Below are 24,508 nucleotides of genomic sequence, written 5' to 3'. Positions count from 1 at the left end.
AAAATGGATGTGTTTCCCAGACTGGCATCGGGCATTTTAAAAATTAAATAAATTTGTGCCTTAGCCAGCTGGGACTTCGTTACCAGCTTGTGATGCCCTGTGGCTGTGGTGACTGAAGTTAGCCATGTGTCCTTAAAAGTCCAATATTCAACTTCATTATTACCTACAAGAGCTTAAAACAGGCTTATCATAATAAACACACAATTACTGATTAATAATGTCTACATATACATAACCTAGCACTGCGGCATACAGGAGGCAGCTTGCAAAGGGCTGAGACCTAAAATGACATGTCCGATAACACTGCCGAAATTCATTTAGTGTTCTACAGACAGTGGCACTGGAAGAGTTGGGCCCTCCAGCAGTGGCAGGTAGGTGGACAATGCTAAGAGAATGACCTGCACTAAGACTCCCAGCATCAGAATCCTGGATACAGGAGCTGCCTGAACATCAACAACAAATACTTTCATTTGTTCAAAGTTGCTTAAGAATAAAGTGGACAACTGGGTGAGTGAGTCTTATGGGTAACAGAGCCAAAGGATTTACAGTCAGCTCACCAGGCAGAAGGCAGTGTTTATTGCTGTTTTTCACTCCAACATTTGGGTTGGGGGAATGGGGGATAAGAGGTTGCAATCTGAATCTGATCATTTTGCCTCTTTCTCTCCAATTTTACCAGAATTCTCAATTCTGCAATTTTTCACTGTTTTGAGTTGAGGATCCATTCAAAGTCCCGCTGGTTAACTGCAGACACACACGGAGATGCGTCTCACAGCTGAGGCTATTCTAAGCCAAATCTCTCCCACTGCTCTCCACCTGGAGCTGGGAGGGATCAGGTAATGAAAAAGGTGAGTATAGTTACGATCAGGTGCGCTCTCAAGAGTGGAGAGACAGCCTGGTGCCGGTTACACTCACACAGGGGAACAAGGTGGGGTTTGCAGTCACACTGCACAACATCAGCAGCAAATGTGTCAGCCAGGTCTAGGCAGGGGGCGGGGATGGGGCCTGGGGCCTGGGGAGGGCTGTGCAAATCTGACTGTGGTCAACACTTGCCTAAATACAGCACAAAATTATCCAAAATATTTCTTCGCTAACATGCTGCAATTTCAAATGAACCTGAAAGTAGTGACAAGCCCTAGAGACAGAGCAATAAAATGATACAACTGTCAAAATCAAACCTGATCGAAAGGATTGGGTTTTGATGCCACCTCCACCCAACTGATTGGCAATACTTCTTGGGGTCAGGTTAGCAGACCAGGTCTCCATTCTTATGCCTCCTCTCCTGTATAATCACAACGCAACAATGCTCGACAGCTACAATCTAACTAGCTGCAGGAATACTCCATCAAGCTGTACAGTGGCAGTGCCAACTTTCAGTTCTGAGGATAGAGCAGGACGTGGGTGCAAGGAGTCCTGGCTTCTCCCAGTGTGAACATGGGATCAAGAAGTGCTCTAGGTGGCTTGGGGGTGGGTGGGTGGGTGGGGTGGGGGCGCGCGCGGGAGGATAAGGTCTACCCGAGGCTGGATGAACTCCCTGGGAGATAAGGTCTATCCAAGGCTGGATAAACTCAGCAGGGAATAATGTCTACCCGAGGTTGGATAAACTCAGTCCCCGCTCCCAGCTCACGGAGTTGGGCCCCAATATGTATTCTTTATAAAGTTATGCGCACTGACCTGTCCCTGCAGGTGACAGGTGCCAAATGCTGCCACTGTACAGCCTTATCAAAGAAAACCGCTTCAAAAGCACCAACAGGAAAATTTACAACAGGCAAGGCTTGCAAAAGGACGTAAGAAATATAGTTTGATAGAAAGTTTCAGCCACGATCCTAATACTGGAGTAAATCAGTATGAGCATTTAAAACTAGGAGGCAGGAGTGTAATAGGGAGTTAATTAACTCTCCTCCTGGATACTAATGTATTCTACGCTGACTGGTATAACTCACCCTCCTGGATACTAACGTACTCTACGCTGACTGGTATTCAGTCTGACCTCGTTAATCACTCTTAAGGCAAATTGTTTCGTTAAAAAAATAAAAGAGTAAGCCAACGGTTTGCCTGAGTTCCTTCAGGCAGAACAGGTCTTCACAAACATCCAACCTTGGACAGGTTAGTCTCCTGCTCAAGGGTCTTGCCAAATTGCCCTTCAATCAACACTCACATCTTCACGTTCCTGGGCATTTTGCGGGTGCCAATTTCCTGAAACAGAAATGGAAAAAAAAGTCAAAGGTAAACGTGAGCCAGAGGGCAGAGCAAATGGCATCATGAAACACCCAGATCACCTGAGTTTAGCTCTGGCCAAGGAGTAAACATTGGTCCAAGAGTCACAGAATCTTTACAGTGCAGAAGGAGGCCATTCAGCCCATCGAGCTGACACCAAACACCACAAAGAACACCCCGCTTCATGTTTCAATCTGCAACGGCCAATATCACCAGCTCCTGGGGGATGGTGTTATAGGCAACAGTGTTGTCCAGCAGGCTGGGTGGCACATAGTGGCAGGGGAGGCTGTACATGAGCTCATTGGTCTCACTGACCCCACCCCCTAACCCATGGGCAAGGGAGCCCATGGTGAAATGGCCTACAGACACCCACTAGGCCAGCTGCCCGCGGCAAGGCCTAGATAGGACAAAGATTGAGGTTCAGGGCACCATGGTGATATGAGAATGGAGGCCAGCCCTGCATCCAGTTTGTCCAGCACTGTCAGAATTGTATACATTTCAAATAGATCCCATCTCATTCTTCTAAATTTCAGTGAATGCAGGCCCAGTCGATCCAAACTCACCTTGTTTGGTAATCTAGCCATACCAGAAATCTGCCTGGTGAACCATCGCTGTACTCCCTCTATGGGATTATTTCCATTCTTAGAAAAGGGAAAGAAAAACTGCACACAATACACTAAGGCCCCGTTCAGCTGTAATAAGACATCCTTGCTCCTGTACTCAAGTCCTTTGGCAATGAAGACCAACGTACCATTTGCCTTCCTGTTTGCTTTCAGTGACTGGTATACAAGGACACTCAGCTCCTTTGTACATCAACATTTCCCAGTCTCCCACCAGTTAAATACTCTGCCATTTTGTTTCTCTGTCTGTAGAGGATAACTTCACGTTCATCCAAGTGTTTATACATTTGTCATTTAATTGCCCACTCACTCACATTGAATAAATCTGCTGATTTTGGGCTGCTATTAATTAAAGTGACCACAAGGTTACTGGATTGTTGTCAAACACCCAGCTGGTTCACTTGTGCCCATTAAGAGGGGAAATCTGTAGTCCTTACCCATTCTGGGCCCACACGTGACTCCAGCCCCACACCAATGGCTGAATTTTCAATACTTCCAGCAAACTAGAGATAGGCAAGAAACACTCAGAATCCAACAAGTATTCAAAAAGGGCAAGTTTACCTCCTGATACTTGCACCCCTGCATTTTAAAAATCAGATAATTACCTTTTTAGAATTTGTTTTGGGAGATTTCTTGGGCGTTTTCTTTGGGGTTTTCTTGGGAGTTGCCCTTTTATTGATGCCCCTCATCAGGGTGTTGCCCAGTCTTCGAGGTGTATTCAAGACAGTGTAAGATATCGATTTGCGTCTATCATCCTGGGAGGAAAAAGCAAGGAAAACAAAAAGGTAAACAAAGGGGCGCTTAAGAGGCATCCACAGGGAGGGAACAGAGGGATACGGACTACGTACAGGCAAAAGATCCTTCATTTAGAAAGGCGTCATGTGTTGGCACAGGCTTGATGGACCGAACATAGAACACTACAGCACAAACAGGCCCTTCGGCCCACAAGTTGCACCGATCATATCCATACCTACCAGGCCTATCTATAACTCTCAATCCCATTAGATCCCATATACTCATCCAGAAGTCTCTTAAAAGACCCCAGTGAGTTTGCCTCTACCACCACCAACGGCAGCCGATTCCACTCACTCACCACCCTCGAGTGAAAAACTTACCCCTGACATCTCCTCTGTACCTGCTCCCCAGTACCTTAAACCTGTGTCCTCTTGTAGCGACCATTTCAGCCCTGGGAAATAGCCTCCGAGAATCCACCCTATCTATTCCTCTCAACATTTTATAAACCTCTATCAGGTCGCCTCTCATCCTTCGTCTCTCCAGGGAGAAGAGACCGAGCTCCCTCAACCTATCCTCATAAGGCATATGCCTCCCAATCCAGGCAACATCCTTGTAAATCTCCTCTGCACCCTCTCAATAGCTTCCACGTTCTTCTTGTGGTGAGGTGATCAGAACTGCGCACAGTACTCCAAGTGGAGTCTGACAAGGGTCTTGTAAAGTTGCAGCATTACCTCCCAATCCCTCGATCAATGAAGGCTAGCACACCATACGCCTTCTTGACCACATCCTCCACCTGCGAGGCTGATTAAGAGTCCTATGGACACGGACCCCAAGGTCCTTCTGCTCTTCAACACTGCTAAGAGTCCTACCCTTGATATTGTACTCCTTCATCCCATTGGACCTGCCAAAATGGACCACTACACATTTATCTGTGTTGAAGTCCATCTGCCACTTCTCCACCCAGTCTTGCATCCTATCTATGTCTCACTGCAACTTCTGACATCCCTCCAGACTATCCACAACACCACCAACCTTCGTGTCATCGGCAAACTTACCAACCCATCCCTCCACAAGTTCCTGTACTGTACTACTCTTTGGAACTGGGGACTGAAACTTCTCTCCAATGGGAGATGACAGGGGAGTTTGTAAACCTGCAGCTGAGGACTGAAGCTCAATTCTGACAGTGTGGTGCAACTAAGGTTTCAGATCAGTCAACAGGTGGAGGTGGTGATGCTACAGCATGAGGTATTGTGGAAGAGAGCAACTGGATTTCACAGAATGGTTACGGCATACAGGGAAACCATTTGGCCCGTGGTATCTGCGTTGGTGCTCTGAATAAGCAATTTATTGCACTGCCCATCGCCCTGTTCACTCTCCTTTTCACACAATAATCCAATTTTCTCTTGAAAGCCTCCACTGAAGTTGCCTCCATCGCACTCACAGGCATTGCATTTCAGACCTTAATCATTTCTCATGTCTCCATTGCTTCTTCTGTCAATTCTGGGCCCACTAGTTCTCAATCCTTCCAGCAATGGGAACAGTTCTTCCCTACCTACTCTGTCCATGCCCCTCATGATTTTGAGCACCTCAAACAAATCTTGTGTTATCCCCCTCTTCTCCAGGGAGAACAGTTCCAAGCTATGTAACTGAAAAGCACCCATGAGCTTCAGAGCAAGACAAAAGATAATCCCCAACCATTACTCTAAACACCACCACCAGCATTAATAAATCACATCAAAGGGCTCTTGAACAGGGAACTGGAAAATAACGTACAACATCTGTTTTCACTAATATCGTTTGGTGAAAGAAAATCTTTACTAGGTCTGGCTCTGAAGGTGACTGGTTCTTTCTGAGCAGCCCTGTAAGCCCCTCAGTTGTCTACAGCATTGGGAAGGAACTCTGACCTTCCATGAATATGCTATGTCAGATCTGACAGCTATCAAACCACACTGACATAATGACAAATTCAAACCACTGAACTCATCCCAATCTGATGCACTGGTTCACGAGCTTCACACTAAAATCCAGACAACCTGACACTGAATCACAGAGTCTGTATTGTGGGGCAGGTGATCAAAGCTTCAGGTCCCAATGTAAAATTACCTACAATGACACAGCAAGTTAAATGCACCACACAGGGTAATAGGGGATACACAGATGGTAAATCCTTCTCGTCCCGACATCACAAAATCCTACAGTGCAGAAGGCGGCCATTTAGCCCATCGAGTCTGCACTGTCCACCTATCCCCATAACCCCACGTTTTTACTCTATCTAGTCCCCCTGACACTAAGGGGCAATTTAGTCTAAACACTCGCAGACCTTTGGACAGTGGGAGGAAACTGAAGCACCCAGGAAAACCCACGCAGACACGAGGAGAACATGCAGAATCCACAAAACAGCGACCCAAGGATGGAATCGAACCCGGGTCCCTAGTACTGTGAGGCAGCAAAGCTAACCACTGTGCTGCCCTTATCTAGCACATTCTTTCCAAGTTTGAAGATTACACAAAGATAAACAAACCTGTATATCTACATATCTGTATATCAACTTCAACCACCTCAGGACATTCCAAAGTGGTTACTGAAAGTGCAGGGTTGGGAATATCTAATTTATGATTCAGATGCTCCACGTGTATAACTTTTAGTGTAGGAATTAACATTTTTAAAAGCCAAGATCAATGAAAACGCCCTGGTTTGAGAAGTTGGTAAACAAATCTATCGTAATTGCAAATCAAAGCGAGGCCTATTTTTATTTAATAAAGCCAGAAATGAAAGTGAGAAAGCAATAAAAGATGGATAACCGCGAGCCTCTGAGTGCTGATGTCTATAACCATCTCAATAAAGGATTTATGTTATTTATATTGTTTTCCAGAACAAGGAGAAGATTAGGGAATTGGAGATAATTACTTTAAGCTTCTATCTGGACATCTCAGGTGTGCCATGCGGATAAATTTCCAGGAGGTCTTTTGTGTTCTTCTTCGAGTTTTTAATCTGTGTGTTTTCTCATATTAACAGAGTTAGTCTGGCAGCACCACTGAGATACGCAAGGAGAATCTGTCAGAGACTGTAAAGCAGCTGGGAAGCCGGAAGCAGAAACCGGGGTGGGGTATGTTTCTGATTCAGGGCTCTCCAGATCCTGTAAAGTATGGGGGAAACAACTGGGTGGAAATAAAACTGGAATGGAGAATGCCAAAATTAAAACTGCAAGTGGTTGTGAAATGTGCTGCTGCTACTACTAAATTAGTAGTAATGGTAAAAGTTAGTTTAAAATGTGAAGTATTTTGCCATAATTCTCAGTGTTCGTATTTCTTTTTAAAAGTGACTTCTCTGTATATGAGATTGTAACAACGGCCACTATTGAGCTGTAATGTGTGCATTAGGATCCCATAAACAATGACGAGATAGTGACGATAAATATTGGCCAAGATGCCAGAATATTTATAAATACCAGTCTGTCCTTTTTTCTGATCTAAAATGGTGTTGCAGTAACGGAGAAATGCACCTGGTTCTTGGCCTTATTCTGAGTCAGGCGTTTGGATTGGTTCTCGAACAGCGAGTGACCACGTTTCTCCTTTGGGGTCAAGGGTCGTGGAAAACAGCTCAGCTGCTTCTTGGCCTGCACATTTAGGAAAAACACATTTAAGAGCAGAAAAATTTACAAAGCATCACAGCCACTGCACACAACACAATTCATTCAAAGCAATCTCAACTTCAAAACCCAGTCCTGATTCTATTCCCTTTACAGAATTTACATGCAATGTACAGTATAGCAACAGGCCATCTGGTCTAGCTTGACTATGTCAGTGTCAATACTCTGCACAATCTTCTTTCTACCCCTCTCTTCATCTCACTCCATGAGTATGTCCCTTTATTCTTTTCTCCCTTATCTGTTTTACCCAGATTCCCCTGAAACATATTTGTACTATTCACCCCAACCATTCCCTGAGGTAGTCACTTCCATATTCTCAGCACTATCTGGATAAAGACAGGTGTAGCTTCTCAGTTCTACCATAGTGAGTGGCTGGCAGTTGGCAGGGTCACTCCCCAAACCAGGCAATTAGAATCAAAGACTTGCTTTTATGTAGTGCCTTTCCCAATTGCAGGATGCCTCAAAGCACTCTATAGCTGACACTGCACTTCTGAAGTGTGATCACCGTAGCAATGCAGAAAACACAGCAGCTACTTAGCGTATAGCAAGATCCCACAAACTGAAATGATCCAAATGACTGGGGGATCTTTTTCGGTGAAGGCTGAGAGGGGAAGAACTCCCAGATTTTTGGAATAGTGCCATGGTTTCTATGACAGCCAGCTGAGGGGGCAGACAGGATCTTGTTTGAACACCATTATTACCACATTAGGGTTTGTGGGATTTTGTGCACGTATTAGCTGTTGCTTTTCCTACAATGCTGACTGTACTTGCTGGGTGGGAGGAGTGGGGGATTTAATGTGCAGTGAAGTATCTGGGATATTCTGACATTGAAAGGTGCTGTGGAAATTTAATATTTTTCTTTATAGAAATCTATAGAACAGAAAACAGGCCATTCAGCCCAACAGATCTGTCCCAATGTCCACATGAGCCCTGGCCCACAAAAGGGAACAGGGGCTGTAACTCTCCACCTGTCCTTACCTCGGGGGTGCCTGATCCCTGGTGTGACTCCTCAGAGAGTCGCTTGCGCTGGCGAGTGGTGACTCCTTTCCAGTTGGAATCACGCGAGTCAGAGGACAGTCTCTTCAGGCGGCTGGGGTTCATCTCCTTTATCTGCTGAGGCAGCAGGGTGGCCCGTCGAAGAGTCACCTCGGGGTCTCCCAGCCTCAGCTCATCCTCAGTAATCATCGATTCACTGGTAGCAGTCTGGAGAGGGATAGTGGAGAGAAGAAAAAACACTATTGATTTATTTGCACTGGAGGAAAGTCAGCAAGTTTTATTAAGCGGCCTTCGAGAAACCCGTGTATCTCCCCAGATGGTCTGTGGTGTGGGGGGCACATTTGCTGGCATCTCCCAAAGATTAGAGAGAAGTACTTAAGATAAGGGGGGGTGGCATCATAGCAATAATGTTCCTGAAATAGTAATTCAGAGGCTCAGACTAATGATTCACCAGAGCAGCATTTTTTTTTGCTATTCTTTGATGGGATGTGGACCTCACTGGCAGACCAACATTTGTGCCCATCCCTAACTGCCCTTGAACTGAGTGGCTTGCTAGGCCATCACAGAGGGCAATTCAGATGCTGTGGACCTGGAGTCTCATGTGGGTCAGACTGGATAAGGGTAGCAGGAGGAAATCTGCCTTCCTTACCCAGTCTGGCCAGCACGTGTTTCCAAAACCGTAGAAACACGTGGTTGCATCATAACTGCCTTCCGAAATGGCAGACCGAGTCACTCACTTATATTCAAGGCTCACTACCAACTCTCTGCTGGCCCTCCCTGTGATGCCCATATCCCCGAGTTGAGAACTGATGAATCAGTAACTTCCCACTGATATTACCCCCCACCGCAATCTCCTGATGTTTCCTAGTGTAGCACAGGAAAGTCAGAGTTGGAATGATGATGAAGTAATCAAGGAAGGCGAGTTGGGAAGGGCATTTGCAGAATTAAAAATCTGGATGTGTGTAGCACTGGAAAGAGCTGCATTATTGCTCACTCACAGGAGATCATTCAGTCCGCTCAAGCCTGTTCCACTATTCAAACAGATCACAGCTGATCGCATTTTAACTCTACTGATCCTGCCAGTGATCACACCACTCTAACGTTTCCTAGTGGCCAGAGCAAGACTCCTGATCTCTGACTGAGGGAGACACAAAGTGGACTTGCTCCTCATTGCTGCCTCCTGAATCCTGTTAGGAACAGCCTCAACAGAAGTACCAGGCATGGACAGGATCTGCTTCAAATATGGTGCCCTCCCAAGATCAAATAGACCATTGGATAGACAGTACACAAGCCACACAACCTAACGCACAAAACTATGTTAGACAGGTGATAAACAATCTTAAAAAAGAAATGAATGGGGGGCATGGGGAAACGGTTGCTGTGGCATAGTGATTGCCTCCCAGCCCTTGAGCAAGAAGGTAAGGCAGGGGGCAGTTTAGATCAGAGTTGAGGGGGAACTTCTTCACTCAAAGGGTGGTGAGTCTCTGGAATTCTCTGCCCACTGAAGTGGTAGAGGCTAACTCGCTGAATATATTTAAGTCACGGGTAGATAGGTTTCTGATAGACAGGCGAATTAAGGGTGATGGGGAGAAAGTGGGAAAGTGGAACTGATCCACTTCAGATCAACCATGATCTTATTGAATGGCGGGGCAGGCTCGAAGGGCTAGATGGCCTACTCCTGCTCCTATTTCTTATGTTATGTAAAGGGATCAATAAACATAGGGAAAAGGGTGGAGAATCAGGATATTGAATTCGATGATCAGCCGTGATCAAAATGAATGGTACAGCAGGCTTGAAGGGCCGAATGGCTTACTCCTGCTTCTAGTTTCTATGTTTCTTCCAACAAAGAGGCAGCACAGACCTACTGGACTGAAAGGGCACCTTCACTCTCTATATTACACAAATATAGAGAGAGAGAGAGACAGAGACAGAGAGAGAATGCAAAAACGAGCAAGCACGCAAGAGTGAGAGAGAATTTCTTCTGGGGAAAGGGCTAAAGTAAACCAGTTTTCTTACATTAGATTCCAAGGGGTAGGAGGTCTTCAGGTGTGGGGGACACACACCATTCCGTCGCTGTAGCTCGGCAATCCGGTTCCAGTCCTCCAGTTGATCAGGCTCATCCTGGCAGCTTCCTGGGTACAACGTGTTTGTACCTGATTGATAGGATTGAGAGAAAACCCAGCAGGATAAATGAGCTGATTAGGCAGTCATAACTACAGACATGCACTGAATATAAATTAAATAGTGCAAAATGCTGCAGATGATGCAGATCTGAACTTAAAACAAAACGCTGGTTATTCAACAGAACTGGCAATTTCTGTGGAGCAAGAAGCAGACCTTATGTTTCCAACCCAAATGGAACCATCTCTCCAAGAACTATATTTTCTTTTAAAGTGTGGAAGGACGTTGAATTATTTGGACACTTGGGAAGCTGATCTAGATTTTTTTTTGAAACTAGGACTGTCAATAGAACATAGAACATAGAACATTACAGCGCGGAACAGGCCCTTCGGCCCACAATGTTGCGCCGACCAGTCTTATTTTTAAAAAAAAACATTGACCCACTAATCTAAACCAATCCCTTTTCGTCCATAAACCTATCCACCAATCTCTTAAACGCCCCCAAACTAGGCGCATTTACAACTGCAGCAGGCAGGGCATTCCAGTCCCTCACCACCCTCTGGGTAAAGAACCTGCCCCTGACATCCGTCCTGTAGCTACCCCCCCTTAATTTAAAGCCATGCCCCCTCGTGCTAGCTTTCTCCATCCGAGGAAACAGGCTATCACCATCCACCCTATCTAAACCTCTAATCATCTTATATGTTTCTATAAGATCCCCTCTTAGCCGCCTTCTTTCCAGTGAAAACAACCCCAAATCCCTCAGTCTCTCCTCATAGGACCTCCCCTGCATACCAGGCAACATCCTGGTAAACCTCCTCTGCACCCTCTCCAAAGCCTCCACATCCTTCCTGTAATGTGGGGACCAGAACTGCACACAGTACTCCAAGTGCGGCCGCACCAGAGTTGTGTACAGTTGCAACATGACGCTGCGACTCCTAAATTCAATCCCCCTACCAATAAACGCCAAGACACCGTACGCCTTCTTAACAACCTTATCTACTTGATTCCCAACTTTCAGGTGGGAATAAGCCTGGCTTTCAATAAGCCTGCCTTTGCTAAGAAATCACACAACGTCTGCCAACTGACCAACACTGCTCTTCTGATGTTTGCATATTTGAACTACAATTACTTTAATTGTTAGATTTCCTATCTTAAAGGCAAAGCACCTAGTGACTTATTGGAAAGCACCTGACAGAGATGAGCTTCAAATTAAACACTTGTTGTTTTGAACTCAGTTGGGAATGAACCAAGAAGGAAAAAGGCTGTCCAGCTCGCATTCTCATTGCCTGACACAGTGTTATTGGCAGCATCCAGCTAGGAATCCACATCTCAGTGAAACTTGTCTGTAATGGGAAACCCAACAGGCTGTGACATAAAGAATTGATTTGACTCTATTCTAGACAAGTAGTATTGATCGGGCTCTATTCTGGATTCTGGACAAGAATTGATTTGGCTCTATTCTCCTCCATGCTAAAGTTATACTGACGAGAATCTCCAGACAGCTACTGGGACTAGCAATTTGTCATCACATGAGGGAACACTAGATCAACAGTATCAAAACCTGTGAACTTTATCATTTGTTATGAAGTACTTTCTTCAGCCACCCACATCCGCAAGAGATCTTTTTTGTTTTTGTGTGACGGAGATGTGATAGAGATATGAGAGACAGAGAGAATTGTTGTACAAAGAAAATTTTGTTTTATGATGAATTGATCACTGAGTTTACTGAAAGAAGCCAGGTTAAATTCTTCTATTCTGGGTCTAACAGCAGCAAAGATAAATAATTGGGCATTTTGGCGAGAGAGTTAAACTAATGGTACAACCTGTGGAGTAGTGGGGCTAGATAAACTGAGCACTCTTCCCATCTCAGTCATAACACATTAACTCTGTTTCTCTCTCCATTGATGTTGCCAGACCCAGCGTATTGTTCCAGCAACTTTTCTTAAATTACTGAATAAAAACATTTTGCTGTAGATAGGAGATCATTATCCTTAGGACTGAACAATTATACATGGCTGTCATGCCTCTTTTGAACAGCTGCTTACAGGGACATGAGAAGAGATCCCTCGATCTAGATAATACCATTCCATTCCAAAAGGGCTATCTGGACCTCAGCTCCATTCTCCTACTGCTGTTCCAACCCGCCATTTATCAAATGCAGTTTTGAAATTTTTAATCGACTTTCCAGCCACATGAACTTTCTTCATCGAATAAACCCCAAAATCCAATTTACTGACCTCCATACAAATACTACAATGCCTTATTAGCAAAATAATCGCTTGTCTGCGACTGTACACCTGAGCGTGTGTGCATATGCAATGCTTTCTGACAACGTATCAGTGAAAGCACCTCTCTTCCCCCAATATTTTTCTTGTGTCTGACTTTCCCTACAATCTACACTTAAACACATACTGACCCTGCATAAGCTACTGGTAAATTTTCATACATTCATAAACTCAAAGTACAGAAGGATCCAAAGTGCTTGCACTAAAACAATGACCCAATTAACTCTACTCCCCTGCCTTCCTCCATTGCTATAAAAGGTGCTTCTTACAAATATTTATCCAATCGCCTCTTGAATGTTACTATTGAATCTGCTTCCACCATCCTTTTGTGTATTTTGAAACAACTCTGTAAAAATGCTCTCACTCAGTTCCACTCCCACCACTGGAAACAGTTTGTTCTTTGTTATTCTATTAAAACCGCTCAATTTTGAATACTTCCATTAATTCTACTCTTGACTTGGTGCTTTGAGGAGAACAATCCCAGCTTCTCCAGTGTTGCCATGTAGGTGAAATCCCTCACTGCCAGTCCCATTCCAGTAAAATTTCCTCCCACCTTTGTTAAGGGTATGACAACCTTGGTTTGAGAAACTGACAATTCTCCAGTTCTGCCTCCCTTTGCTCACTCCAGCTTCTCATTTGCACAATAACCACTGCATCCCCCCGCCCCTCACAACAACATACTTGAGGCGATGCTGCCGAACGTGGATAGCCTGGTGGACCTCCGGGTTGATGGCCGGTATCCTGGCAGGTTCATCAAAGTGGCAGCTCCCAAGTCCTCGGTGTTGCTGCTGCTATCCAGCGAGTCCTGGGATAGGGAGCGATCAATGTTCGGCAGCGAGGTGACGGAGGTGGGCCGGTTCCTCCGGCCTCTCCGGGAAGGCCTGCCTGCGAGGTTAGGGTGGGAGGCTGAGGCTTGGATGCCTGAGAATGAAGTGTTTGAAGTGCTAGCTTCCTCGTATTCAACTGTTTCCTTCTGTGGGGAAGGCAAGAGGAATAAAGATTAATGTTGGTGCTGGGCCACCTTCCTAAGCCACTGCTGTCCATGCAGTGTAGGTATACCCTCAGTGCTGTGAGGGAGGGAGTTCCTGGATTTTGAACCAGTGACAATGTAGGAACAGTCAATATATTTCTAAGTCAGGACAGTCAGTGACTTGGAGAGGAACCTCCAAGTGGTGGTGTTCCCAGGCATCTGCTGTCCTTGTCCTTCTAGATGGTAGGGCTCACGGGTTTGGATTGTGCTGTCCAAAGAATCTTGGTGAATTGTTGCACTGCATCTTGAAGATAGTACACACGGCTGCCAGGGAGTAATTAAGTTATCAAGAAAAGGCAGACCACCTCTGGACACCGTCCAGCCTTCATTAATAAACAGAGCAAGTAGCTAATGGCCCCCACTACTGGGCTGGATTAAGAAAGAAAAACTTAATTAAATCTGGAATTAAATTTTCCCTTACATAACCCTCCACCCTCACAATAGACAGATTTCTATCCATACCTTTGTCATGAGGATATTGATGACTTGAGTTGTGCGTCTCCGTCCTGAACGGGTTTTCTTGGCCGAGTCCAGACTGAGGTCCCCAATGGAGCTGAGGCTGGTGTCCAATTTGGACCGGCCCTGGCTGGGCAGTGGGGTGAAGTACAATGAGTCCAGGGATTCTTGACTGCCACGCTGTTTCTGTGCAGCCTGAGATCCAGCTGCCTTTCGAGTTGCGACAGGGGTCTTGAAGGCTGCTTTGCCCCTCCTGGGGAATAAAGCGAAGTTAAAAATGTTGGGCTTCCTTAGCACAAAAGGAAAAAATACTGCAGACACAGGTCAGCAGAACACGACTGAAGGAAAAACCAGGCCACTGTCAGATTGGGTGCTAGCGAGCATTCTATTCACAGCTCGGTTAGAAATTCAGAGATGCATTCATTCTCAACAATTAATAATACCTCATTCATTTTTAGTATATCCATGGGTTAAGAGGCAGTTGTTCGTATAGACTGTAAATCCCCAAGATTAAAAAACCTGCATTAAATTATTTTGTATGATTGCTGTGCAACGATAACCTACTTGAACTGTAGTGAACGCGACTTGCACACGGGCACAACTCACACCATGTACAATCACGGAATCTCTACAGTGCAGAAGGAGACCATTCAGCCCATTGAGTCTGCACCAACCACAAATCTCACCCAGGCCCTATCCTGTAACCCCAGGAATGTACCCGAACTAATCCCCCGACACTAAGAGGCAATTTAGCATGGCCAATCCATCTAACCCTCAAATATTTGGATTGTGGGAGGAAACCCACGCAGACATAGGGAGAAAGTGCAAATTCCACACGGACAGTGACGCAAGTTGGGAATTGGACCCAAGTCACTGGCGCTGAGGCAGCAGCGCTAACCACTGTGCCATCTTGTTGCCCCTCTGGAGTTCTGGATCCTGGCACTGAAGAACTACAAGGCAGAACCCCAACATTACATGGGCCTCAGCTTAATCCCCAGGAAAAAGGCTTCAGAGAAAAAAAACAAGTTAGAGCAAGTCTTAATATTTAAAGCTAGTTTATTTAAGTCTGAGTCAGTAGGTGACACTCTTGCCTCCAAGTCAGAAAGTTGTGGGTTAATGTCACATTCCAGACATTTAAGCGCATGATTCCAGACTGACACTCCAGGCAAAACTGAGGGAGTGCTTCACTGTTGGGAAGTGCTTTCTTTTGGATGAGACATTAAACCAAAGGCCTATCAGGTAGGTGTTAAAGAATTCAATGATAATTTTTGGAAGAGAAGGTGGGGTGTTCTTCTTCTTTTCCTGACAAATATCTATTCCTCCACCAGCATTACTCAAAATCTAGTTGCTCCAGGCACTCATTGTGGTTTGTGAGAGCTTGCTATCTGCAAATTGATCGCTATGTTTCCTACATTACAACAGTGACTACACTTCAAAATATATTCAATTGGTTGTAAAGTACTCGGAATTTCATTGTAACTTCATTGCAAAGTTAATGTAGGCCATACTTATGATTAATAAGTGTACTTAAAAAACCTTGGGATGTTCAGAAGTGATGCAAAGAACTGTATAAATGTAAAGCTCCTTTTACCTGCCCCCTGCATTCTCCCACATCGACTCCTCCAAGTCGCTCAGCTCAATACTGTCCTTGCTGAAATCAGCTTCTGATTCTCCAGCTCGAGACGAGGTCCTGCGGTTATCAGCGCGGGATCTCACAGTTCCGGTGGTTGAACGTGACTTCTCCAGTTCCCTCAGCTGTTGGTCAGCTAGTTCCACCTGTTACGTGTGCACACAAAACTATCATTTCACTCTCACAATTGCAGAGACGCAGAAGCAGCAAATATTTCAGTCACAGTTGGGGAGAGGGCCACAACCAGATTTCTCACATCATCATTCGCCCATAGCTGTCTTTTCTAAACGCAAAGGTTTCACATATAATTAGCTCACGGCTGACCTGCATCCTAACTCCATCCACATGTCTAGGCTCCAGTCAAATTTGAGAACAACAGAGCTGGCATCTACTATGTTTTGTGGGAGAGAATGACACCTCTGCTACACACTGCATGAAGTAGTGTTCCTGGACCAGCACCTGACAGCCTCACTACAGTATGCACGCACGCGCACACAATCTGCACTACACTCCTTCAAAGATCAATATGTAATATTGCGTGCAGTTTTGGATATGAACATGTTGGAGAGAGTGCAAAAGGGGTCTAAAGAATGGTTCCAGGGATGACGACTTCAGTTACAAGGATACATGAGAGAGTTTGGGCTATTCTCCTTGGAGAGAAGGCGGCTAAGAGGAGATGTTAAAAGTTGTGAAGGAGTTAAACAGAGTAGACAGGCAGAAGCTGTTCCTGCTCGAAGAAAGGAGAGGGCACAGATTTAAAGCAATTTGCAAAAGAAGAAATTGTGCTTTGAGAAAAAAACTCTCACATAATGATTGATTGGGTTCTGAAATGCACTGCCTGGAAGTGTGGTGGAGACAAGTTCAATTGAGACATTCAAGAAGACCTTGGATGATTACTCGAATAAAGAAAAATGCTGGGGTACAGTCCAAAGGCAAGGGATTGGCACAAAGTCATAGTGTGCATTTGGACAGCTGGTGCAGACATGATGAGCTGAATGGCCTCCTTCGGCCTGATACAATTGTGATATATCTTTTGTTTAGAAGTAACGTCTAGAACTTTAGACCACTTCAGGTCAATGTGAGGGATCAGGATTTTGTACGTCTCCAGCAAATTCTCCTTCCTTTAATACCCCGGCCTTCCACCATATAAAGACTAATATCTCATTAGCCTTTTACACGTCATTTTAACACTTGGCTATAACACTTTAGCGATCACTGTGCATGGACTCCAGGATGGCACAGTAGTTAACACTGCTCCCTCAAAGCGCCAGGGATCCGGGTTCGATTCCCGGCTTGGGTGACTGTGTGGAGTTTGCGCACAATTCCCATGTTTGCATGGGTTTCCTCCGGGTGCCTCCCACACTCTAAAGATGTGTGAATTAGGTGGATTGGCCATAATAAATTGCCCCTCAGTGTCAGAGGGATTAGCTAGAGTAAATGCAGGGGGTTATGGGGATAGGGCCTAGGTGGGATTGTGGTTGGTGCAGACTTGATGGGTTGAATGGCTTTCTTCTGCATTCTAGGGATTCTATGATTCTATCTCTTTGGACCTCCCTTGTTCTTACTATTAGAGGTTCCTACATAATTGCTCCAGTTATCTACCTGCGCAGACAGGTTCTTGTTCTTCTGGGTGGCCTCCTTCAACTCCTTCACCGACTGCTGCAGCTCCTTGCGCAGTCGCTCAGACTCACTGCGTAGATCTGCACACTCTTGTTTCGCAGAGGCAAGCTGCTGTTCCAGAGTGGAGATATTCTTCCCAGTGGCCTCCAACTTCTGTGTCAGCTCCAGGTTTAGCATCTTCTTGCTATCGTAGTGAGTCTTTGCCTTATCCAGCTAGTTCAGTGGATTTAGGGATGGAAATACAGAGTAGCATAACAAAACATAACCAGAAAAATTATTGCACCAAGGTTTGGATCAACATGTCCTGTTCACTCATTCCCCCCCCACTACCATGTTTGCTCACTAACACTGGCTCAATAAAACACAAGAAATGAATGTAAGACTAACCATTCTCCCTCCCCCAAATCCTGAGACTGCCCCTGCGATGTGGACCAGCAACACCTTGATTTTAATATTGGCATTCTCAATCTCAAATCTCTACATGACCCACCCTTCTCTCTCACGATAACCTCCCCCAAATCCATAACCTTCCAAGAAATCTGTAATCTCTCAATTCTACCCTAAAGCATTTCCAACTGCTGACTCTGCCTTCCAATGCCTAAACGCTGAATTCTCTATCCTCCTTTAAGATACTCCATTACCACCCCCTCCCCCTCACCCAGAGGGGGTAGTAATGGACATTGAATCACATCAGCACATTCAAATGAAACATCTTCCCATAGGTTTACGGCTGAACTTGGTCAGATGGACAAACCTGGGCCTTGACATGCTGCACGACTTCCTCCTTCTTCTCGAGCTGTGCAGTGAGCTCCTCCACTTGCTGCTCCAATCTCTCCTGCGCCTCGTTGTCACGTGCCTACAAATGCAGCAATTTGTGGTTAGACAAAGTTAGAATGGAGTGATCCACTCAGTAACTGATCCAATCTGGACATACGGAAGAAATCATCAGGCCATAGACAATGTCGGAGGCCATTCAACCCATTGTGCTTTTGCTGATGTCAATTTAAACCCAATGTCCCATGGTCCTTTATAACCCTAAACTAATCCCACAGCCCTACTACTGCAATGTAAGGCAACAATGGCGCCAATCTGTGTACAAGGCGTCACAAACAGTAATAAAATAATGATCAGATACGGTGGATTGTGCTCTGAGAGTCTCAGGGCAGGATTTTCTGGCCACGCCCACCCCAAAACATCCTGCCCAAGGTTATCGGACCTTTGCATGATCCACCCACTCCCCCACCCCCTGCTACAATTCCCATGTGGCGGACGAGGTGATAAACTGCTCCCCCCCCGCTCCCCCGCCAAGTCAAAGACATACAGCATGAAAACAGGCCCTTCAGCCCACTTCCCCATACCCCTGCAAATTGTCTCCAACCACTGGATATATTTCTTCCATTGGAAAGGGATGGTGTTTCAATCCTGTTCCCATTTGGAAATTTTCTTCTGGTTTTGTTCCTCACAAGATAGTGACTGCTGCAGAATAACATGGCAGCCCCTGATGAGGATCAAGAGAATGTAGTAGAATCCCGACAGTGCAGAAAGAGGCCACTCAGCCCATCAAGTCTACACCGAACACAATCTCAACTATGCCTATTCCTGTAATACCTCTTATTTATTCGGCTAATCCTCAACATTAGGGGCAATTTAGCACGGCCAATCAACATAACCCGCACGTCTTTGGACTGTGGGGGAAAAAAACCCAGAGCACCTGAAGGAAACACACGCAGACACGGGGAGAATGTGCAGACTCTACATAGACAGTGACCCCAGGTCAGAATCGAACCCCGGTTCCTGGCGCTGTGAGCAGCAATAATAACCACTGAGCCACCTTAAGAGCAGTAATAAGAGTGAACTATATGGAGCTCTCTCTTCCAACAACACCAGGAGTTTCTGGCCATCTAGTGTAGTAATCATTGTTGTATTTTGAAATATAGAAACAAAAATATTTAACTGAAGCCTGCAAAGACTCTAAATGGAGAAACAATTCAGAAACCAGAAGCACTATGGAATTTGGGAGTCCTAATTCAGATTCTGTCAAGGTTAATTTACAGGTTGAGTTGGTAGTAAGGAAGGGAAATACAATGTTAGCATTCATTTCAAGAGGACTAGAATAAAAAACAGGGACGCGCTGCTGAGGCTTTATAAGGCTCTGGTCAGACCGCATTTGGAATATTGTCAGCAATTTTAGGCCCTGTTTCTAGAGAAGGATGCGCTAGCCCTCGAGAGAGTCCAGAGGAAGTTCACAAGAATGATCCCAGAAATGAAAAGCTTGACATATGAGGACCGTTTGAGGACTCTGGATCACTACTCAATGGAGTTTAGAAGGATGTGGGGAACCTCACAGAAATGTGCCGAACACTGAAGGCCCGGATTGACTGGATGTGGGGAAGATGCTTCTGTTAGTAGGAGAGACTAGAATCCAACGGCATAACATCAGAGTAAAAGGACAATCCTTTAGAACTGTGACGAGGAAGGATTTCTTCTGCCAGAGGTTAGTGAATCTGTGGAATTCATTGCCACAGAAGGTTGTGTAGACCAAATCATTGAGTGTATTTAAGACAGGAGTAGACAGGTTCTTGATTGGTAAGGGGTTCAAAGGTTACAGGGAAAGAGCAGGAGAATGGGACTGAGGAACATATCAGTCATGATTGAATAGCAGAGCAGGCTCAATGGGCCAAATGGCCTAATTCTGCTCCGATATCCAATGGTCTTATGCCGACTAGGTTTTCCAAACTGAACTGGTCCTATTTGTCTGTTTTGCCCATATCCTTCTACACCTTTCCCATCCATGTACCTGTCCAAATGTCTTTTAAACAGCTGTAATTGTATCTACCTCTATCACCTCCTTTGGCAGCTCATTTCATATATTCACCACCCTCAGTTGCCCTTCAGGTCACTTTTAAATCTTTCCCCTCCCACCATAAAGAAATGCTCTCTAGGTTTCGACTCCGCTACCCTGGGGAAAAAACTTTGACTAATCACCTATCTATGCCTCTCATGATTTCATAAACCTCTGCAAGGTTAAACTCCTTGGTTATTGAAATCACAGAAGGTTTAAGGCACAGAAAGGGGCTACTTTGCCCATTGTGTCTGTGTCGGCTGAGAAATGAGCCACCCAGCCTAATCCCACTTTCCAGCATTTGGTCCACAGCCCTGCACATTCCGGCAATCGAAGTGCACATCCAGGCACCTTTTAGATGAGTTGAGTGTTACTGCCTCTACTGCCCTTTCAGGCAGAGAGTTCCAGACTCCACACAATTTCTAGGTGAAAAACATTTCCTCATTTCCCCTCTAATTTTTCTACTGTAACATTAGTGTACCTTTAAGATTTTTTTAAAATCATGATCTCTGAAGCTCTCTCAGCTTATTTAAAAAAAACTTTAGTTGCTGAGTTGTCTGTAGAAGTCCTTTTATTACTCCTTCAGTGGCTTAAACGGGGTTTCAATTATTTTTACTATTGGGCCTCAGGTGCTTTCTGGGATTGTTTTATGACCCTGCACTGTTACGAGGAAGGCTGGTTAGCAGATCATGCGTTTTGGCCAGTTTTTTTTCTTCCTAGTGAATTTAGGTTTTATTTTCTGTTTGGCTGTTGGCTGCAGTTTAAGTTCAATTTAGAAGGGAGTGGACATCAGACTGAAAGCAGTGTTTCTCTGTCTCCCTGGTGTTCTGGGAAGCTGTTCTGGGTGTATCCAGAGGGCTGCTGGAAATTACAAGGCTGAGAAGTCATGGTTTCAATTCTCCGACCAAAGGACTCAGTTCCAGTATCATGTAAATATCAGTCTTTGCTGCAATTCTGTGTGCAGTTCTGGTCCACACATTACAGGAAGGATGTGGAGGCTTTGGAGAGGGTGCAGAGGACGTTTACCAGGATGTTGCCTGGTATGGAGGGGAGGTCCTAATGAGGAGAGACTGAGGGATTTGGGGTTGTTTTCGCTGGAAAGAAGGCGGCTAAGAGGGGATCTTATTGAAACATATAAGATGATTAGAGGTTTAGACAGGGTGGATAGTGATAGCCTTTTTCCTCGGATGGAGAAAGCTAGCACGAGGGGGCATGGCTTTAAATTAAGGCGGGGTAGTTATAGGACGGATGTCAGGGGTTGGTTCTTTACCCAGAGGGTGGTGAGGGACTGGAATGCCCTGCCTGCTGCAGTTGTAAATGCGCCTAGTTTGGGGGCGTTTAAGAGATCTGTGGACAGGTTTATGGACGAAAAGGGATTGGTTTAGATTAGTGGGTCAGTGTTTTTTTTTTAAAAAACTGGTCGGCGCAACATCGTGGGCCGAAGGGCCTGTTCTGCGCTGTAATGTTCTATGTTTTAAACCTGTGGAAAGGGCTGATTTATGAGAAGTTTTTTTTGATTGAAAAAAGGGCAGCATGGACAAGTTGGACCGAAGGGTCTGTTTCCCTACTGTAAACCTCTGACTGGAATATTTTAGATCTGTTAAGCAACATTATCATGGTTGCTTGGTTTTGTTTGCAACTGATAAAAGCTATTGCTAATTTTCTTTCCATAAATGTTAACTGTATTCTTAAATAAACTTTGTTTGATAAAAGCTCCCTAGTGGGTCATGTGAATCATACTTTAAGTGAAACATCTCATATTTACCCTAGCCAAATTCAAATGACAAAACTCATGATCCAGGCAGACTCCATAAAACACTTTGGAGTTTCTGACCTGAATTATAACACTATTTTAATCTATGCTTGTGGTCACTGACTTCACTACTGAGCTAAACAGGCCCTGCCCATCCACCCTATCAAGGCCCCTCACAATTTTGTACATCAGAATCAAATCTCCCCTCAGCCTCCTCTGTTCCAATGAGAATAACCCAGGCCTAGACTTTCCAATCTTGGCAACATCCTCATAAATCCCCTCAGTACCCTCTCTAATGCAATTACAGCCTTTCTGTAATGAAGTGACTGTGTGCACACAGCACCCAGATTGCTGAGTTTATACAGTTCCAGTATAACTTCCTTGCCCTGGTATCTCTGTCTCAGCTAATAAAGGAATGCAATCCACATGCCTTTTTAACCAGCTGTGGACATTGACTCCAAAGTCCCACACTTCCTCTTATTTATTGGGTAATCCTTTGCCTTGTTTGACCTTTCCAAACACATCAGCACGTCTCTCTCCATTTGCTACTTTTCTGCCCATCTCAACTTTTGCACTGTCTGAACGGTGATAAAGGCTTGAAAGTATGTACAAAAACAAATGCGCCAGTCATGACAACTAGTAGCACTCTTGCCTCCCCAATCACAAGATTCTGTTCTCAAGCCTCACTCTAAACTTGTGCACAAAAATGCATACTGACTCTCCAATGCAAAGCTCAGGGAGTGCTGTACTGACAAAGTAGTATACTTTCAAATGAGACCTTAAACTGAGGCCCTGTCTTCTGAGGAGGATGTGAAAAATCCCGCACAGTGGCACAGCGGTTAGAATTGCTGCCTCACAGTGCTAGGGATCTGGGTTCGATTCCCGGTTTGGGTCACTGTCTATCTGGAGATTGCATGTTTTTCCTGTGTCTGCATGGGTTTCCTCCCACAGTCCAAAGATGTGTGGGTTAGGTGGATTGGCCATGCTAAATTGCCCCTTAAAGTCAGTGGGATGAGCAGGGTAAATGCATGGGGTTATGGGGATAGGGCCTGGGTGGGATTGTGATTGGTGTAGACTCAATGAACTAAATGGCCTCCTTCTGCACTATATGGATTTTATGGACTATTTTGACAAGCAGGTGCTTTGGCTGATGGTTATCCCTAAACAACAAAATCAGATTATCTAGTCTGTTTGTGGGAATTTGTTGTGCATAAACCGGCTGCCACATTCCCTCCTACAGTGACAATGCTTGTAAACTTCCTTGCGCGTTATGAAGCACTTTGCGGGTATCCTGAGGTTGTGAAGAGTGCTATAGAAATGCATATGCCTTTTGTTATTGCAGAAGGATCTAGATAGGCTGGGCGAATGGGCCAGGAAATGGCAAATGCAATTTAATGTTGGCAAGTGCGAGGTAGTCCACTTTGGTAGGAATAACGGTAGGAAGGATTATTACTTGCGTGGACAAAAACTGCAGCAGGCGACGGTGCAGAGGGACCTCAGGGTCCTTGTGCATGAGTCGCAAAAACCCAGCTTGCAGGTGCAGCAGGTGGTCAGGAAGGCAAATGGGATGCTGGCCTTCATAGCGAGGGGGATTGAATATAAAAGTAGGGAGGTCTTGCTGCAGCTGTATAGGGCATTGGTGAGGCCGCAACTGGAGTACTGTGTGCAGTTTTGGGTGCCGTACTTACGCAAGGATATTTTGGCCTTGGAGGGAGTGCAGAGGAGGTTTACTAGGCTGATGCCGGAGTTGAGGGGGTTGAGCTATGAGGAGAGGCTGAATAAACTAGGCTTGTACTCATTAGAGTTTAGAAGAATGAGGGGAGATCTCATTGAGACGTATAAGATGATGAATGGGATGGATAGGATAGAGGTGGAGAGACTCTTCCCGCTCAGAAAGGGCAGTAGGACTAGGGGGCACAGCCTCAAGATAAGGGGGAGGGGGGGGTGCGGTTTTTAGAATGGAGTTGAGGAGGAACTTCTTCACTCAAAGGGTGGTGAATCTCTGGAATTCTCTGCCCGTTGAAGTGGTGGAGGCTACCTCGCTAAATATTTTTAAGACACGGGTTGATGGGTTTTTGATAAGAGAGGGGATTAAGGGTTATGGGGAGAGGGCGGGAATGTGGAACTGAGCCACGACAGATCAGCCATGATCTTATTGAATGGCGGGGCAGGCTCGAAGGGCTAGATGGCCTACTCCTGCTCCTATTTCTTATGTTCTTATATACATTGATCTAATGTACGTATTTGCTACTAAATTAGCCCAGATAACTAGAACAGTGTGTAGCTAATCAGTAATTGGTACTGGACAAGCCTGATGGACACCCAGATTTAATAGGGAGGCAGAATGATGAGATTGTTGACCAGTAGTCCCAAGCAAAGCTATGAGGTACTCGGCATTCCCGCGTCTTACCTTGAGTTTCTGCAGCTTACTTTTAGCTGTTGTATCGTGCTGGGCTAACTTCTGATTCAGATCTGCAACCTGGAATAAAACAGTTTCCCATTAGCAGAACTTGGACGCTCTGCGAGCAACCAGCAGCCAGTCAGCAAGGAGCTTCAG

General features: G+C 45.3%; 1 protein-coding gene across 8 annotated transcripts in view; it reads right to left on the bottom strand.

Moving 5' to 3' along the window:
- The window catches only part of LOC145349245 (nuclear mitotic apparatus protein 1-like), a 108,483-nt gene continuing 83,975 nt past the window's right edge, over positions 1-24,508 (bottom strand). For 7 of the 8 annotated variants that reach the window (XM_080197724.1, XM_080197726.1, XM_080197725.1 and 4 more), the window contains 11 exons: positions 24,362-24,430; positions 18,111-18,212; positions 17,339-17,569; positions 15,698-15,882; positions 14,113-14,359; positions 13,302-13,593; positions 10,231-10,367; positions 8,197-8,421; positions 7,072-7,185; positions 3,440-3,589; positions 1-2,193 (listed from right to left, as the gene is read on the bottom strand). In XM_080197724.1, the coding sequence (XP_080053850.1) occupies positions 2,152-2,193; positions 3,440-3,589; positions 7,072-7,185; positions 8,197-8,421; positions 10,231-10,367; positions 13,302-13,593; positions 14,113-14,359; positions 15,698-15,882; positions 17,339-17,569; positions 18,111-18,212; positions 24,362-24,430 (1,794 nt within the window). In that variant the 3' untranslated portion in view covers positions 1-2,151. The remainder of the gene's footprint in view (positions 2,194-3,439; positions 3,590-7,071; positions 7,186-8,196; positions 8,422-10,230; positions 10,368-13,301; positions 13,594-14,112; positions 14,360-15,697; positions 15,883-17,338; positions 17,570-18,110; positions 18,213-24,361; positions 24,431-24,508) is intronic. The other variant, XM_080197730.1, reaches the window with a different exon arrangement.

The sequence above is a fragment of the Carcharhinus amblyrhynchos genome, chromosome 10 (assembly GCF_965287045.1).
Source record: "Carcharhinus amblyrhynchos chromosome 10, sCarAmb.v2.hapA, whole genome shotgun sequence".
In the NCBI taxonomy this organism is placed as follows: Eukaryota; Metazoa; Chordata; class Chondrichthyes; order Carcharhiniformes; family Carcharhinidae; genus Carcharhinus; species Carcharhinus amblyrhynchos.
The sequence above is the reverse complement of the archived record's forward strand: the minus strand, read 5'-3'. Positions and strand labels throughout refer to the sequence as shown.